The sequence below is a fragment of the Felis catus genome, chromosome D2 (assembly GCF_018350175.1).
Source record: "Felis catus isolate Fca126 chromosome D2, F.catus_Fca126_mat1.0, whole genome shotgun sequence".
Classification (NCBI taxonomy): domain Eukaryota; kingdom Metazoa; phylum Chordata; class Mammalia; order Carnivora; family Felidae; genus Felis; species Felis catus.
In genome coordinates this window covers 30,452,247-30,468,924 of record NC_058378.1, presented here as the reverse complement: position 1 = coordinate 30,468,924, position 16,678 = coordinate 30,452,247, and the positions used below count along the sequence as shown (strand labels likewise).

Below are 16,678 nucleotides of genomic sequence, written 5' to 3'. Positions count from 1 at the left end.
GCGCCAAGGCTGACTGTAGGAGGATCGTGATTTCACCTTTCTTGGACTACCCTTCCACAACACAAAACCGTTCACCTCCGCTTTACTGCTGACAGCGTGGGGACTTTCTAAGCCAGGTCACACGCTTCTGCATTGTTTGAATTCTTTACGGCAAGCAAGTACAATTTTTATAACCCCCAAAAAACAGTGAAGATTTTTTTTTAAACATCCTTTTAATAGTTACCTCTCTCCTTTTGATCGCATCCCTTAGTAAGGTTGCTACATCGTGCCCCACGCAGTCGGTTGCCTTAAAACCCTTCGTCCAGGTGATCAAGATTCCCTGAAACAGGAGAGGCACCAGGAGAATCCTGTGTAATTAGCCCGTCTGAGTAGGATATAAAATTTCACTCCCTCCCTCCCGACTAAGTATCTCCTGAGTATAGTGACACTATGCTAGGACATCTGAGGCACAAAGCAGTAAGACACAGGCGATCCTCCACAGGCCCGCCCTCTCCTAACCATCCCCACGGCGGTCTGGTTTATAATCCTCATTTCACAGATGGAGAAACTGAGGCATAGAAGGATAACGGTGCAGCCTCTGGTATAACCAACTAGTTCCCTTAAAGAACAGTTTGCCCACAACATAAATGGAGAAATGCAAATTTTCAGTGACCCTGTTACTGCCTAAAGTAAACTTCAGGTTTGAATGAAGCTATACTTCTGCAGGGTGTGTGCTCGGTACGATGAATACGGGTGACGGTGGAAGTGAATTCCTTAAAAAAAACATCAGACCTTTAAAAGCTGCAAAGCACAAGTTTATATGGATCTAACTGCTGAGATCTAAGCGAGCTCAAGAGGAAAAAGCCCCAAGTCAGCACAGGGACTTGATTAACTGGCTTCCAGAGGCAGGTGGCCTTCCCTGGCTTCCCTCGTGTTGCCAACCGCCAATCGTAGGCCATAAACCCTGGCCTCAGGCTCTGTGTGATCTGATGCTCCCTCTAGGGCCTCCTCCCTGGCCATACCCGCACCTGTGACTCTAGCAGGCCCCCGTGGCTCCTCCAGCATGACTGGCTGGGTCCTGCCTCTGTGACTGCACACTCAGTTCCCTCTGCACCAGGTACCCCCTCCCCACCCAGCCCAGTGCTAAGAGGAAGGTGGAAGGCTGGGGTTTCATTAGACTGTTGGCCCCCTGAGGATGGGAACTGTCACCTTCTGCTCTGTACCCAGCGTTCAGTAAGTACTCAGCAGGTTCAAGCCCTGACCCTGGACGCTGTTTCATCCCATTTATTGAACAAACATTTATTAAGTATTTCCTCCAATAGAACTCTGTGCCAGGGCATGGGGGTCCTTGCTCAAGGAGCACCCGACACAGCAGGAAAGAAAGACGCAATCAGTAATAATTATGAGAAAAGTACTATCATCGAGGCAACATTCAAAGGAAGAGGGAACACTGAGGAGGGCGAGGCACTTTTGCCTGGAGGACCAGGAGGCTTTCACGGGAGCGGGGGCTCGCTCCACATGATAAAAGATGAGTAGACTCTCAAGATGAACTAGAGGGCGTGACGTAAAGCCTGGGCCAACCCGCTGTGACATGTGAGCCGTTCCCAACATCGAGGGGACAGTGAGCCTGGAGAAAGCCTCAAGAGCCAGCCCACACTGGCTACAGGGTGGTCAGCGCCTCCCTGCTCCTACAGGGAAGAGACTTACCGCATCCAAGCTCGTCTGCTTGCAGGGGAATGAGAACGTGAAGCCGAGAGGCATTCTGGGGCCTTTGATCCCCATGTAGTCCAGGAAGTCGGAGATGCAGGAGACGATGTGGTCAAACAGCTTTAGAAGAAAAGAAGGGATTACCCGAGCTCTCTGGTTTCATGCTTTTGGTGCACACGTACAAGTGCACGTTTGCACACATACGCACACACGCACGCACACACCCTCCCGACACATGCAGAGCAAGTACCCCTCCGGGAACTTCGCAGTCCCCTGAACAGCATAAGCCCAGCATTGCCGAAAGTGCCTGATGCTTCCAGGCTACCAGGATACAACCGTAGAGCTGCACGAGCCACGTGGCAGGTTCTGGGGACCGCCAATGCCACTGGCCGGGTGACACGCGGGTGCCACCGTGGTAGAAAAGCAAAACCGTCTCACCTCTTCCCCAGTGCCCTGCATGATTTCAATGGGAATGGCATAGATCTTGTTGTGCATTTCCACCGTTCTCTTTTTCCCACTGCGGATTTTCACCAGTAAGACACGGAAATTCGTTCCTCCAAGATCAAGGGCCAAGAAGTCACCATGCTCTATTACGGCCAAGAACATAAAGAACATCAAAAACAGCTAAGTGCCTCTTGGCAGCCAGTAACCCAAAGACTCGAGACTTTCGGGGCGGGGGGAGGGCTACATTAAATACGGGGGAGAAGCTGTAAATCCTCCCCCTGGCACATGGCTCAGGCTCAGGGAGGGGCGGGCACTAACTCACTGCCCACCACAACCTTGGAGCCGCGCTAGAAGGACGAGAGACCCACGGATGAACCACCTGTCACAATAAACAAACAGAATTCTCCAGGGTTACTGAAAAGCTTGGCAACGATGACGCGATTTGAGGAAAGCTCGTACAAAAACTAGCAATTTCCATCGGTGTGTAGAGGGTTTGCAAAAATGTGCACAGTCATTCTCTTCCCTGTGCTTTTCCTCTGCAAAGTGACTTTGCAGCCCTTCCCGTCAAAGGATGGGAGTCTATTTCTGCTCCCCTGGGCTCTGGCCCAGCCTTATGACTGGCTTTGGCCGACCGAGTGTGGCAGAGGCGAAACGGAGCCAGTCCCAGCCTCGGCCTCCAAGAGGCTTTGAAGTCGGTCCTCTCTTTCACAGCCCCTGCTGCTACCACTCGAACAAGCCCGGTGGCCTGCCGGAGGATGAGACACGTGGCCAGGTACGGCTGCGCTCCAGCTGACTGCCAACGGTCGGGCGCGGGAGGGAGGCCTCTGAGCTGACCCACCAGTGACTACAGACTCATGAATGAGTCCGGCAGAGACCAGCTGAGCCTGGCCCAGAGGAGGAACAATCGGTGGCTGGTATTTTAGCCTCTAGGTTTGAGGGTGGTTTATAAAGCAATACTATAATGCCATAACAAGGAACTTATACGTAGGACCTAATTCCTATCACACATACTCATTATTTCCAGGACGCACCCGAGAAGCCCCTCAGAGTCTCCACAGGGCTCAGCCCCAACTCAGGACCGGCAAGGTCGGGTCAAGGGTTAGACTCTGTTCTCCAACCTGCCTGGGTGTGCAAAGCCCCAGGCCTCTGTCTGCCCCCAGCACACCGTGTCAGGACTTAGGAAGGGTGCGCCGGGTACCTTTCCTTCCGCGGCTTAACCTGTGTGCGAGAGAACCCACGGCAACCTCGGTGCTGTGGGAGAGGCCCGGTTTTGTTCTTTAAAGAACCCTTTCTAATTGTGAGCCATAAAGAACCCTTTCTAATTGTGAGCCGTAAAGAACCCTTTCTAATTGTGAGCCGTAAAGAACCCTTTCTAATTGTGAGCCGGACTGTGGTTTTCGAGATGGTGCCTGCCTGGGAGGCCAGATCCAGGGAGAGTCAACTGCCCTGAGTCACACACGGGGCAAGTCGGTGGTAAACATGGAAGACAGAGGTTCTGAGTGAGTTTTCCAGCTCCTGCCAAAATAAATACAACCACTGGAGAGGCCAACCTCCCTCCGCCCCACTCGGTCGCTGATAGGAGAAGCAGGAGGGGTATGCTGGTCCCCAGAAGGGGCCCTCACCGGTCCCGTCTGGAGTGCTCCGGACGAAGGAGGGCAGCATCTTGACTACGGCCTTTTCGTGCGTCTGTTTCCTCAGGCCCATGTCCATCTCGGCCCGCATTCTCTTCTTCACCTCCAGCAGCATATCCTTGGTGAGGCGGAAGTGGGCCAGGGTCTCCTCGATCTGCCGGTGCTGCTCGGCCAGGCGGTAGGCCACCGCGGTGACCATGGCGGCCCCCTTGCCGCTGCCGCTCTCCGAGAGGAGGAAGCGCACATCGGAGTCGGGCACCAAGCGCCTCAGAGTCTTGTGGAAACGTCGTGAATACCTGGGGGGGGGGGGGGGGAGGGGGGCGTGCCACAATAGTTAGACTGCGCCATCTGTCAGGGACCTCTGCTTCCCCTTCCTTTCCCACCCCTTAATTCCGTTTTCTAGAACTGATTTGCTCATGCCCCAAGTCATACACATGCACTGTAGAAAAGCTCTGGCAAATGCAGAGGAGTAAGAAGGAAAAATGAAATTGTCACACACAGAAACAAGGACTCAGATGCATCCTTGTTTGGGAATCAGATGCATCAGGAGACAAAGGTGAGCTCTCCAACTTCCACCTCAGGTGACCTTGGGCCTGTGACTTCACCCTGGAGTCCAGGAGGACTGACACTATCTCCAGACAGTGGTGGGGTAGGCACTGACTGACTTCGTCAACAGCTCAGACTGGTTACTGGCGCTGGGGACAGGCTCCACAATCACTCATAATCACTCTTGTTTTTTTTTTTATTTTCACCTGCCCTTTCCCTCTGCCCCCAAGGGTCTGGACATTCTCTATTGGCTAGAGGAGGACTTTAGGACAGGACTCAGTGAGACACAGAGCCTCCGCAAAATTTATGGTCGGCCCTCAGGATGGAAGGCTGCTTGCCAAGGGAAACAGGGAAACCAGAACCCCAAATATTAGCAGTGATCAATGCCAAGGGGCAGGACTAAACGTAACTTCTACTCTCTTTGTCATTTTGTGAACTAATGTTTCTGTGTACCAAATAGACGATACTCCTAAAACAAAACGCATTTAATCAACATTATCGTTTAAAAGGTGACCCTGGGGGCGCCTGGGTGGCTCAGTCGGTTAAGCGTCTGACTTCAGCTCAGGTCATGATCTCACGCTCGTGAGTTCGAGCCCCGCGTCGGGCTCTGTGCTGACCGCTCAGAGCCTGGAGCCTGTTTCAGATTATGTGTCTCCCTCTTTCTCTCTGACCCTCCCCCCGTTCATGCTCTGTCTCTCTCTGTCTCAAAAAATAAATAAACGTTAAAAGAAAAAAAATTAAAAGGTGACCCTGTCAGTGACGAGTTCTGGGGGTGGCTGGTGGGGCTGGTCGTCCAATAGCGGGAATGTACTTAACACTTCTGAACTGTACGCTCAAAAGCGGTTAAGATAGTAAATTCTAGATTGTGTATTTTCCCACGATTAAAAACAAATTTTTTTTAATGTGATGTTACAAATCCCTAAGCTCTCTTGTCCATACATTTGCCGAGAAACCACCCCCCCCCCAAAAATGATAGCTAGCTCCATTATCGAAAATTTTACAAATACTTTAAAAATACGAAGGAATAAAACTACGAACCTAACGGACAATAGCATCTGACTAGCTCAAACCCTGCCCCCTCGTGACAATGATTTCCATTTAAGTCAACGTTTATTATTCAGCGCCCGCTAGAACTGGAGTGAGGGCGTCACAAGGCCACTCTATGTACGCTTCATATATATGATGGCCAAGTACCTGAGGTCCTGCGCGAAACTCACGTCAAAGGGAGCTGTTGTTAAAACCTAGTCTATGATTATAGACGCAGAATTTCACCTTTAGCCTTTAAAAAATGTGCAAGCCGTGTTCTTGGTACCACAAAAGGCTTCTGCAGCTAAGGCGTTCACTACACCAGGAGGCAGCACGGTGACTGCCCCTCATCGTCAACAGGGGCCATTTACAACTTCTAGCTCCCTCCGGCTCTCCGCTCTCAGATGCAAAATGTCAACAAGCTGCCCGTTTAAAAAAGGCACGTCTGAGGGGTGGGGGGGGCCTTTCACAGGAGCCTCTAAAACAAGAATGTGGGCATTGCACCCTTGACCCGAGCTACAGTGAGGATGAAGGTTGTTGACGAAATATGAGTAAGCAAGAGGATTTAAGACACAGACATGTTCCACCCAGCGCTCCTGGCAGCTACAGAAATCCCCAAAAAGACTTATGAAATGAGACGTGACAGTCCAGAAGCAACACCAGGAGAACGGGCTGAGGGCCAGACACTTCTCAAGTGGGCAATTCTGACCTTCCTGCCCAGAACTAGATACACTCTTGTATGCCAAAAACCTTCACTGGGTGCAAAAGTCTGACCTTTGGAGGAGGTCCTTAGCCCAGATGGGCACTGAGCACCAATGATAGCAAAGGGCAGACTCACTGTGGGTGCGTCTTGTAAAGAGACCCGTCGACACCAACCGTGGTCCGCAGCCTGGGTGTGCCCTTGTTATCTCGAAGGCGGTTCAAGATGGCGCCCAGCGTTGCAGCCACCAGGTTGGCAGAGCGAAATGAGACAATGGTACACACGTGCTGGACTGAAATACAGTCGTCATCAGATGGCTCCACTCCCAGGCGGGTCAGGATTTCTTTGGCATTGTGGAGGCCTTCCTTATTCCTGTGAGGTCAGAGGCCAATTAACCGTGGGTTAAGGGCCACATCAGGCAGTGCAAAGCACTGAGGTTCGAAAGTACTGGAAAGGTGAGGGGCACCTGGGGGGCTCAGTCAGTTAAGCGTCTGACGTTGGCTCAGGTCATGATCTCACAGCTCGTGAGTCTGGGCCCCGCTCTGTCAGCACAGAGCCAGGAGTCTGCTTTGGATTCTGTGTCTTCCTCTCTCTCTGCCCCTCCCCCACTCATGCCCACTCTCTCTCTCTCTTCAGATTCTGTGTCTCCCTCTCTCTCTGTACCCACCCCCACCTCGTGCGTGTGCCCGCTCTCTCTCTCTCTCTCTCTCTCTCTCTCTCAAAAATAAGCATTAAAAAAAATTTAAAGAAAAAAAAAGTTGTATGGTATGGAATTAAGACATCAAATGCCTGAGAACAGGAGGAGGAGTCTACTCTGTAAGAAATACCAGGTAATAGGAGAAAAAATAGTAGTAGGCCGGGTTATGACACGCCGGGCACACGGAGAGAGGTGGAGAGGCGAGACATAGCTGCCCACCCCGGAGCTCAGTGCTTAGGAGACCCAGGGAGACCGCCGGCGCTTGGGGTCTGGGAGTTGCCCTGGGAGGCTTACACTCCCTTGAGGTTTTCCAGTCAAGTTTTAATTTTCTACGTACACGTTTTGTTATCTTTTGTTAGATTCGTTCTGAGGTACTTTATAATTTTTTTTACTATTACAGACGACGTGGTGTAGATGGCATAAATTCACGTGTATATATCTTTTGTTCACTTTAACGTAACATAGTAACGTAAGATGTTAATATGGGGGAAACTCAGGCAGCGATATGGGCAAACACTCAGCACCGTCTCTGCAATATTTCTGTAAGTCTAAAACTATTCTAAAATAAAAGGGTTATTTAACATTTTAATTATTGCCAATATATAGAAATATAATTGACTTTGGCATCTCCTCTCCAGACGATTCCCTTACCTCTCATTATTCTATTCACTCCTCTAGATATGGTTGGTGTTCCATACACACAATTAACATCTGCAAATAATGATACTTTTGCTTCCTCTTTTTTTTATTCTTAAGCCTTTAATTTTTCTTTCTTTTTTTTTTTTCTTTTTCAACACTGGCTGCAACTCCAGACAATGCTAAATAAAAATGGGGGATCCTCTCTGACTCCCGATTTTAAAGAGAATGCTTTGAACGTCTGTCTGCCCTGGTAGGATGCTCAGGTTTGGGTGAGAAAGCCTTTATTCCAATACACACGCTTTCCTGAGCTAGCTCAAGTGGGCTTCTGTTTCGTGGTAACCAGTGGGCCAACACCAGAAGCAGGCCAAAAGGAAGACATTTCCTGACTCTGTCGATGACTTTGAGGGCATGCCATGAGCCTCCTGCCCCCTCCCTTCTCAGTAGCCAGCCCGGAGGCTGGAGGAGAGAGGTGGCTGGGAACTCAGTATCATGGCGCCCCGCTGACACCAGCTCTCCCCTGGTAGTTCCCGAAGGAGAGCGATCCTCAGGTAAATGCCCGTACATGGATGTGGCAGAGGAGTACGTCCACATAAACCCCGTCCCATCTCCTCAGCCTCCTTCTCTACCTGCAGACAGCTCATAGGCATCTCCTCCCAGGAGCCAGAGCTAGGAAGCCACTGGTTCGATCGGAGTCTCCAGGACCACCGCAGGGCGGTGGCAGTGACAGCTTCGTACAGAGATGAAAGGACTTCTCCAGCACCAAGCTAGCCCTATCTTTCAGCAGGTGGCCTCACCTGGCTACATGTCTCCGAACCAGGAACAGAGCCTGGTGGCACACGGAGGCTGGCCACAAGAAAGGAGTCCTTCAGACTTGGAGGTGCCCAACCACATCAAACGGCTGTGGGATCAAGTTTGCCCTCTTCCCTCTCAGGGTGAAGGCCCGCAAGTAACAGTCAAGGCAGAGAAATCCGGGTTTCTCAAGTTGAGGCCGAAAGGTAGCAGTCAGGTCTCTGGCTGGACTCCTTCCTCCCATGTCGATCTGCCCTGTCTCAGCTGTTAATCGATGTTTCCCAAACTTGTGCCAGGGAACATGTCTGGCGGTTAACAGGTGAGAGAATTGGGGGGAGTAGTGGGAGGGCATTTCAGGCATAAAAGAAGTTTGGGAAATTATAAGTTAGCCAAAGTGAACTGGGCTCTCTTTACCATGCTAATGAGTACTGTAAATCTCTAAATGGAGGATTTAGTAATTCCTGATTCTTCACGGAATACCTTATCTTGAGATCCCCAGGGTTCCCTGGAACACAGTCTACAGAAGGTCCTACTATGTGCAGGGAGGCTTCCAAGCCCAGGCCCCGGGCTCAGTGAGCGTCTCGTTCACCACTGGAGTCATCTACTCCCTGGGCTCTAATCTCCCCTGTGTGTGCAGGTGGGGATGGGGAGGGGCTGGAGCGAAGGAAAAGAGAAAGCCTTGAGGGGCGGCACCTACTTTTCAATGGCTGACACATCACTGGTCTTGAACTTCCCCCTGGTGAGCAGCTCCGGGGTGATCCGTCCTTCAAATAAGAGGCCCTCCTTGGCCATCTTGACCAGGATCAGTCGAACCAGCTCCCCCAAGTACATGCCACTCACCATCTTCTCAAACCTGCAGGAGAAAAGTGTATGGCACCTGTCAGGTCCTTCCTACGTGGGTACCCCAGGGGCAGCTCGTGAGGAATAGGACAGACAGAGGGGAGGGGGAGGGAGCCACCGCCTCGGGCTTCTGAGCTCATGGTCCCGCCGGCAGGCAAAACCACACACAACCGTGTGACGTGTGACGGGACAGCAGTGGGGGAGGGGTGACTCCTCTAGACCCCACACCTATCCCTAGGTGGACAGAGGAGATAAGCAGGGACAGGCGGGGAAGGCTGCCTGGAGGTGAGACTGGGGATGACGAGGAGGCCCCCAGACAGAAATGAGAATATGATCATTGCTTATAAAACTCTATGCTCTGCCTTTTATTTTTTATTTTTATTTATTTGTTTTTCTTTTTTAAAGTACGCTCCACGCCCAGCACAGAACCCAACATGGGGCTCAAACCCACGACTCTGAGATCAAGACCCGAGCTGAGATCAAGAGTCAGACGCTTAACCGACGGAGCCACCCAGGCGCCCCTGTGCTATACTTTTTATTTTGATTTTTTATTTAAAAAATTTGTTTAATGTTTATTTATTTTTGACACAGAGAGAGAGAGACACAGTGTCAGCAGGGGAGGGGCCGAGAGAGAGGGAGACACAGAATCCAACGCAGGCTCCAGGCTCTGAGCTGTCAGCACAGAGCCTGACACGGGGCTCAAACTCATGAACCGTGAGATCATGACCTGAGCCGAGGTCGGACGCTCAACCGACGGAGCCACCCAGGTGCCCCTTTGCTATGCTTTTTAAAGGGTTTTGGTCTCCATCACTCCACTAGGGAGGCTCCAAGCCCTGAGAGAAGGAGGTGGCTGGGGAACATTCTCTCCATTTCCCAGCTCAGTCAGAACAGGTAAATGCCTTCTCTGAGGGAAGGCTGAGTAGACGATGGGGCTGAAACACAGCCATTTCCCATGGGACTCCTGTCACCGGCCACCTCCCTGGCATCCATGTTCCCCTTCTCTAGCCAAAAGGAGCAAAAATTTGCTTTGGGGTGCCCATTCCTCTCCCACTGACCTCACCCTAAATGCCAGGGGAGGGCTCTGAGTAGCTTAAAGCCAATCAGCTCATCCCGCTGCTCGGGCGGCGTACAGCCACGGGCCAGTCACAGAGCGAATCGCCTCTCTTGTGTCCCCGGGAGGGGTGGCACGAGGCGTGGGCTCTGTAACTGCAGCGGCCACCTTGAGCCCGACGCTGCAGAGGAGAGGCTACCACGGACCAGGGCTCCGCGCCACACCTGAGCCAGACTCAAGCCCCGAATGCTGGCTGGGCAGGGCCCAGGAGGAAGCCCTGAGCCGGACAGATCAGAGAGGCAGGTCCACGTCCAGGTGGCCTGCCTCTCCTCCGAGGGAGGCCAGCTGGCACACCCAGAGCTGGCTGTGACACAGCAAAACAATCTGTTCCGTTCAGAGCCAGGCCCGGGAGCCAGGGATGTTGCTGGGACCTGAGCGCCTGGCCCTCCCTCGCCCCGACGCGGGCGCAGAGAAACACCGCTCCCATTGTTCCTGCTCCTGACAGGACCAGACAGGACCGCCCCAGCCACAGCTGTGTCGAGGATCCCTGGCAGGACTCAGGCCTTTCTGAGGCCCGGCTGCCCAGCTGCCGCCCCAGGTACCTGTGGGAACGGCCTCTGCACAGCCCCGAGCCGGAATCTCGAAGCAGGCAGGAGCCAGACTGCCCGGGGCTCAATCCCAGCTCGGCCGCTTCCTGTGCTACTTACTTCTTGATCCCCTCACCCAGAATATGGGGATAACGGCAGGGCCTACCGCTAAGGCCGCTGGGCAGAGGATAGGAGTTAATATGGGCAAAGTGCTAGAATGTCTGCCCTTGCTACGCATCCCACTTTACTAAGCACTTCCCATGTAGTAACTTATTTGATCCTCACTAAAACCCTATGAGGTAGACAATATCACTATCCCCACTTTGCAGATGAGGAAGCTGAGGCATAGAGAGGTTATAAAACGTGCCCATGGTCACCGTCCCAGTTAAACACCAGAGGCTATGCTCTAACCGCTGTGCTGTTCTGCCTCTCTCATGGGCAATGTCATTTAATGTCAGCTATTACTGTCATGCTAGCAGCCCCCCCAGCCCCACCCCCAACCCCATCTCTTTGTCTGCCTTCATCAGCTCACTCCTTCCTGAGGCAGCCTGCCCCCACTGGGCAGCGTGACAACAGAAAAGGTTCCTGCCCTTAGGATGAGCCAAAATCAGCCTCCTGGCACCTTCTGCCCCTTGCTTTTCACTTCGCCCTCTGGAGACACTCACAACGATCTCCCTTTTCTACACGACGTCTCTTCCATACATGGACCCCATCATCCCCTTTTCCTAGAACCCCTGTCAGAGCAGCAAAACCAGGAAAAAGCACCTCTGATGAGCCTCGCTCAGCTCAAGCCAAAGGCTCACGGACACAGCAGGGCTCCTCAACCAACATGCTCAACATGCTCTGCTCAAGTGAAGCCAAGTAACCAGGCAAGGGGTGATTCACCTCCTAGCACTCAGTGCCCACAAACACCAAGGAGCCGCAGCCTTCCCGCCGGCCGGTGGGCACAGGCAGGGCCGACACCCACGTGGCCTGGGGACAGGCTGGCAAGGGCGGGCTGGGGGTCATGTTCACACAAGGGGAGCAAGGACTCGCATGCCGATCGGGAGCTCCCCTGGCAGCCGGGGTCCGCTCCAATGGGCCGCCCGGGACCAGAGAAGTGGGAGAGGTCTGAGGCCACGCTAAGCAGGATTAGAGCTCTGGAGAGGTTCCGTGGAGCAGGCAGAGCAACCATAAGAAAAGGTGTTTGGGGACTGACTTCACTAGCGTTCAGGTCAAAGAATTCTGCAGGTCAAACCATCCTGCTGTCATGGTCACTGCTGCTGCTGTCTTGGGGGGCATGTGGCTCCTTGCATGTTGAAGGATGTGATAAGGAATCACACAGGGCAACGGGATTCAAAATTCCAGACACGACACGGAAAAAGATTAAGGAGTCCAAGAAGACAGGAGCGGACGAGACGGAGAATTAAAAATCACAGAGGGTGGGACCCAAATCTGTAGTAGGAGACAGGCATGTGACCAGAACAGGCCTAGTGTGGAAGGGTGGTAGAGAGGAAGCTGAATATCTGATCCCTTCTAGAGAGACACCTCCTAACTCTGGGGTAAGGCTAGGGTTGCTGGATACTCAGGACTGTCCCCTGCTATCCTGAAAGTAGTTATCACCAGTGCAGGCAGGAGCCACAGAGCTACCGTGACGATACCCTTCCTGGCCAAATGTATACAGTTGGTACTCAGTAAACGCAAACTTCAGTCAAAATGAATGAGTGCGTGTGTAGTGGTGTGGGGTCCGTCTGGGTACCGAGGGCCTTTGCACAAATCCCACACACTTACATTTTCAACCCTGGTTAAAAAATGGAATCACCTGGAGAGCTCTTAGGCTCTTAAGGACAGGTCCCGACCCGGGCCAACTGGGTCAGAATTGGGAGGAAGGCGGGTAGGGTGAGGGGATGCCAGGGCTACAATATGTTTTTTAAAGGCCTTTATGGGGGTGCCTAGTTAAGCGTCTGACTCCTGACTTGGGCTCAGGTCATGATCTCGTGGTTCATGAATTCAAGTCCAGTATAAGGCTCTGAGCTGGTGGCAGGGAACCGGCTTGGGATTCTCTCTCTCTCTCTCTCTCTCTGCTTCTTCCCTGTGTGCATGCATGCTCTCCCTCTCCCCCAAAATAAATAAGCTTAAAATAATAATAATGATGATAATAATAATAATAATAATAATAATAATAATAATAAATAAAAGGCCTTTATGTAAAGGCGATGAGCAATCAGCGATGAAAAACCACTCCTCCAGACCACCACTGATGATGTTGGTCCATAAATGGTAAGAGATGAGTCTTAGATATTCTAGAAGGTCACTCTAAAAACTCAAACTTTCAAATAGGGCAGAAAGCCCTAAACCTAAGCCACATCAACCCTCAAGAGAGTCTTGGGCCAGCTTGTCCTATCACACTGCCTTAATTTCCCCACCAGTCAAATGGAGCAGACACACCTCTCCCTGACAAGAACCAAATTCTGGCATTTGCACAGAATAAGGAAGACTCCAAAACTTAGGCAAGGTACCTAGGAAAGAGCAAAAATTTGCTTTGGCAAAAAACTCTCTGGCCAATAGCCTCTTTCCAGTAATATGTGATGTAACTCAAGAATGTAACTCTTTAGCATTGTTCTTAACAAGACCCAACCTATGGTGACCAGTAAACAGGGAAACACACTGGAGAAGACTGACTTCACCCCACCCTTCACTATTCCACCCAACCACCTGTTTATTCACCACCCATCTCCTCCCCATCTAGCTACCTCCCCATATACCATCCATCCATCCATCCATCCATCCATCATCCATCCATTCTCCATTTCCCCATCTACCCATTCTCCATTTCCCCATCCACCCCCATCCATCCTTCCATCCATTCTCCATTTCCCCATTCACCCCCAACCATCCATCCATTCATCTATCCATCTATCCATCCATCTATCCATCCATCCATTCATCTATCCATCTATCCATCCATCCACCTTTCCATCCTCACTCCTCCCGCTTAATCCACCATCCATCCATCCATCTCTATCTATGCATCTATCCAACCACTGGTCCAAAAATGTTTATCGCAAGGCAACTGTGAGCCCAGTTCACAGTTCAGCCTGGGGATACAGTGCAGTCCCTTAGAAAATTCAGAAATACTTCAAAATAGATGGCAGAGAAATCTAGGCTTCCACCCAAGCTACATGGGATCCCTGTGCTGAGGCTGAGGATACGGACCAGACATGGGCCTGGGTCACATCTGCTCGGTTATCACAGGTAACTGCCCTGCTCCCTGAGAAGGGCGACTTCTGATTAAACGATTGATAGTAACAACAGGTACGGGTACATCATCTCTGATCTGAATCCCCTGGGGTCGCATATGCTTGGGAATGTGGAACCGTGAGAATTTTAGAGATGCACTGTGATACACAGGCACATATTACAGAATATCCCCAGAGGTACCTGAGATAATGATGTGATCAAGCACATCCACAGATCTCCAGTGAACTGTAAAGTAGGCACAGGAAACAGCTTCATGTCACATGGGGTCAGCTTTTAGTGCCGCAAGTTAGGTGAATGGACTGGGGGGAAAAAAACCTTTGGCTGCCAGAGCTCTGTAACAGGCTTCCTTTACCACCAAGCTGGTACCCCAGTCTCTGGATGCAGAGTGGATGTTCAACTCTGGATCTAAGAACCTGGCATTCTCTTTCTGAGAAACCTAGGTTATTCACCACCACCATTACCAGTGGAGGGGGGCCGCCCACTTATGGGATTCCATTAATTCGGGTGGAAAGACCAATCATCCAGCCTAGGCTATGGGGATTTTTGGGTGATGGGTTTCTTTTTTTTTTTTTTTTTTAATGTTTATTTATTTTTGAGACAGAGAGAGACAGAGCATGAACGGGGAAGGGGCAGAGAAAGAGGGAGACACAGAATCGGAAGCAGGCTCCAGGCTCTGAGCCATCAGCCCAGAGCCTGACGCGGGCCTCAAACTCACGAACCGTGAGATCGTGACCTGAGCTGAAGTCGGACGCTCAACCGACTGAGCCACCCAGGCGCCCCTGGGTGATGGGTTTCAAAATGACAAAAGAACTCCCATTTCTCTCTGGCACAAGTTAAGGACTGCTAAGGGGTGCCTGGGTGGCTCGGTCAGTTAAGTGTCCGACCCTTGATTTCAGCTCAGGTCATGATCTCATGGTTTGCGAGTTCAAGCCCCACATCGGACTCTGTGCTGACAGCATGGTGTCTGCTTGAGATTCTCTCTCTCTCCCTCTCTCTCTGCCTTTTCCTTGATCGCATGCTCTCTCTCTGTCAAAATAAATAAATTTTTTAAAGATTATTAAAAGAAAAAAAGATAAGGACCGCTAAGCCAACAGGGTTGAACACCTGTCAGCACACTGATAGCATCCGATCCCAGGATAAGGCTGCTGGGGGGTTGATCGGAGTGCTGCTAGCACAGGGGCATCGCAGAAAAACAGGGGCATATGCACTTCAGGAAGTAAGTAGCTCCTATCTAGAAATGCCCACACTAATGTCTGTCCTGAATAATGTCACTCATACCTCGGCAGCTCTCCAAGGCCAAAAATAACTGACCCAGTAAGTCTGATGCTCTTTATCAACTCTGACCCATCCGCCTATCCATGACACGGAAGAAGTTTCTCCCTTCTCCCGTCTCCCTAAGGTCTATATGACTCAAATGGTTTGCACTCACTCCTCTGCATAACCAACATTTACACGTGGGACATACCTCCCCAACTAGCTCTTAAGTACTGGACAGGAAGGTCCTGCTCTGTCCTCGGAGCCTAGCACAGAGCTCTCAAGAAGTAGCATCGAATGAGTGGACACTCACTCTCTCTGCTCAGCTGATGCCCTGCTTACCTCATGGCCCCGCTCGCTCTGAGTGGCAATGCTAGTTTTCTACAGCGCTTCTGAACCTTAGCTTTCTGCGAGTGCTTCTGTATTTCTAATTTCCAAGATTTTTTATGAGGACGCAATTAGAGCGTAATTAGACAAAGAGACAATCATTCAAAACGTGCTTTTAAAGCGGCAGTTGCCACAGCTGCATATCTATCCACAGAAGGAGTGACGGGTCCCGCAAATTTGCTGGGCGTCTCCCTTTGTGACTACCTGCCTTCTGCCCCTATCATCTCACAACCCACGCCTTTCGTTAAGTGTCCCCTAAGTCACGTGCACGAGTCGTCAGAAAAGGTGGGACTCACAGCTGCTTCCCAGGGTTGAGAGAGCCACGGTCTATCTCCCGGTCGAACTCGGTGCGGATGTCTTCGAGGGACCCGTCGTCCCCAAAGGCCCCCCACTCCGTGTTGATGCACATCCTGCCCTCGTCGCCTTCCACCAGGTCAATGTGCCTCAGTTCCTCCATGTAGCACGCGTTGGTGCCAGTGCCTGGGAGTGAGAGACACCATCAGAAGGCGTGACCACCACAAAATCAGGAGGCGAGGCTGTGCCCTCCGGACACACCAGCCGAAGGGCCGGATGAGGAGGAGGTGACGTTACCAATGATGAGGCCGACTTCGCACTGCTGGTCGTCGTAGCCACAGGTCATCATGGTCCCCACCGTGTCGTTCACCACGGCCACAATGTTGGCATCGTAGTCCTGGGGACACATGAGGGGGTGTCACCGTCCACTCTCGCATGGGAGCGGAGGTCACCAACCTTCAAGAGAGCGTGGCAAGACAGCTCCGGTTTCCACCCCTGCTCCTGGGAGTGGCGCTGCTCTCGCTGCCGCCGGCACTCGAGTCGGCTGGATCAGAGCGCGGTAATTACATTAGGGAAACTGCACAGTCATCTTAATTACCCGGCTTAAGAGTCTTTCCAGAGCGGATCTTGCGCACGGAGCCACAGCCCTCTACAAAGCACCGCACCACATCCGTGCGCTGACTGCCCTCGTTCCGTGCGCACCGGCGGCACCCGACCGCGTCAGCTCCCCGCACGGCCCAGCGCTCCCCCCGCCCAAGGGCCTGGCTCCTTCGGGCGGCACTTCGGAGACCCCTGCTTTGAGCCACCCCAACCGTCGGGGCCGTGGACCCCCACCGTTCATCTGCCTGGGTCTTCGAGACACCCACG

At 52.0% G+C, this 16,678-nt stretch overlaps 1 protein-coding gene across 3 annotated transcripts in view; it reads right to left on the bottom strand.

Moving 5' to 3' along the window:
* HK1 (hexokinase 1) overlaps nucleotides 1–16,678 on the bottom strand; it is a 126,649-nt gene that overhangs the window by 14,597 nt on the left and 95,374 nt on the right. For all 3 annotated transcript variants that reach the window (XM_006937834.5, XM_045040066.1, XM_023240505.2), the window contains 8 exons: nucleotides 16,109–16,208; nucleotides 15,814–15,997; nucleotides 8,856–9,011; nucleotides 6,172–6,405; nucleotides 3,753–4,057; nucleotides 2,125–2,273; nucleotides 1,687–1,806; nucleotides 224–319 (listed from right to left, as the gene is read on the bottom strand). In XM_006937834.5, the coding sequence (XP_006937896.1) occupies nucleotides 224–319; nucleotides 1,687–1,806; nucleotides 2,125–2,273; nucleotides 3,753–4,057; nucleotides 6,172–6,405; nucleotides 8,856–9,011; nucleotides 15,814–15,997; nucleotides 16,109–16,208 (1,344 nt within the window). The remainder of the gene's footprint in view (nucleotides 1–223; nucleotides 320–1,686; nucleotides 1,807–2,124; nucleotides 2,274–3,752; nucleotides 4,058–6,171; nucleotides 6,406–8,855; nucleotides 9,012–15,813; nucleotides 15,998–16,108; nucleotides 16,209–16,678) is intronic.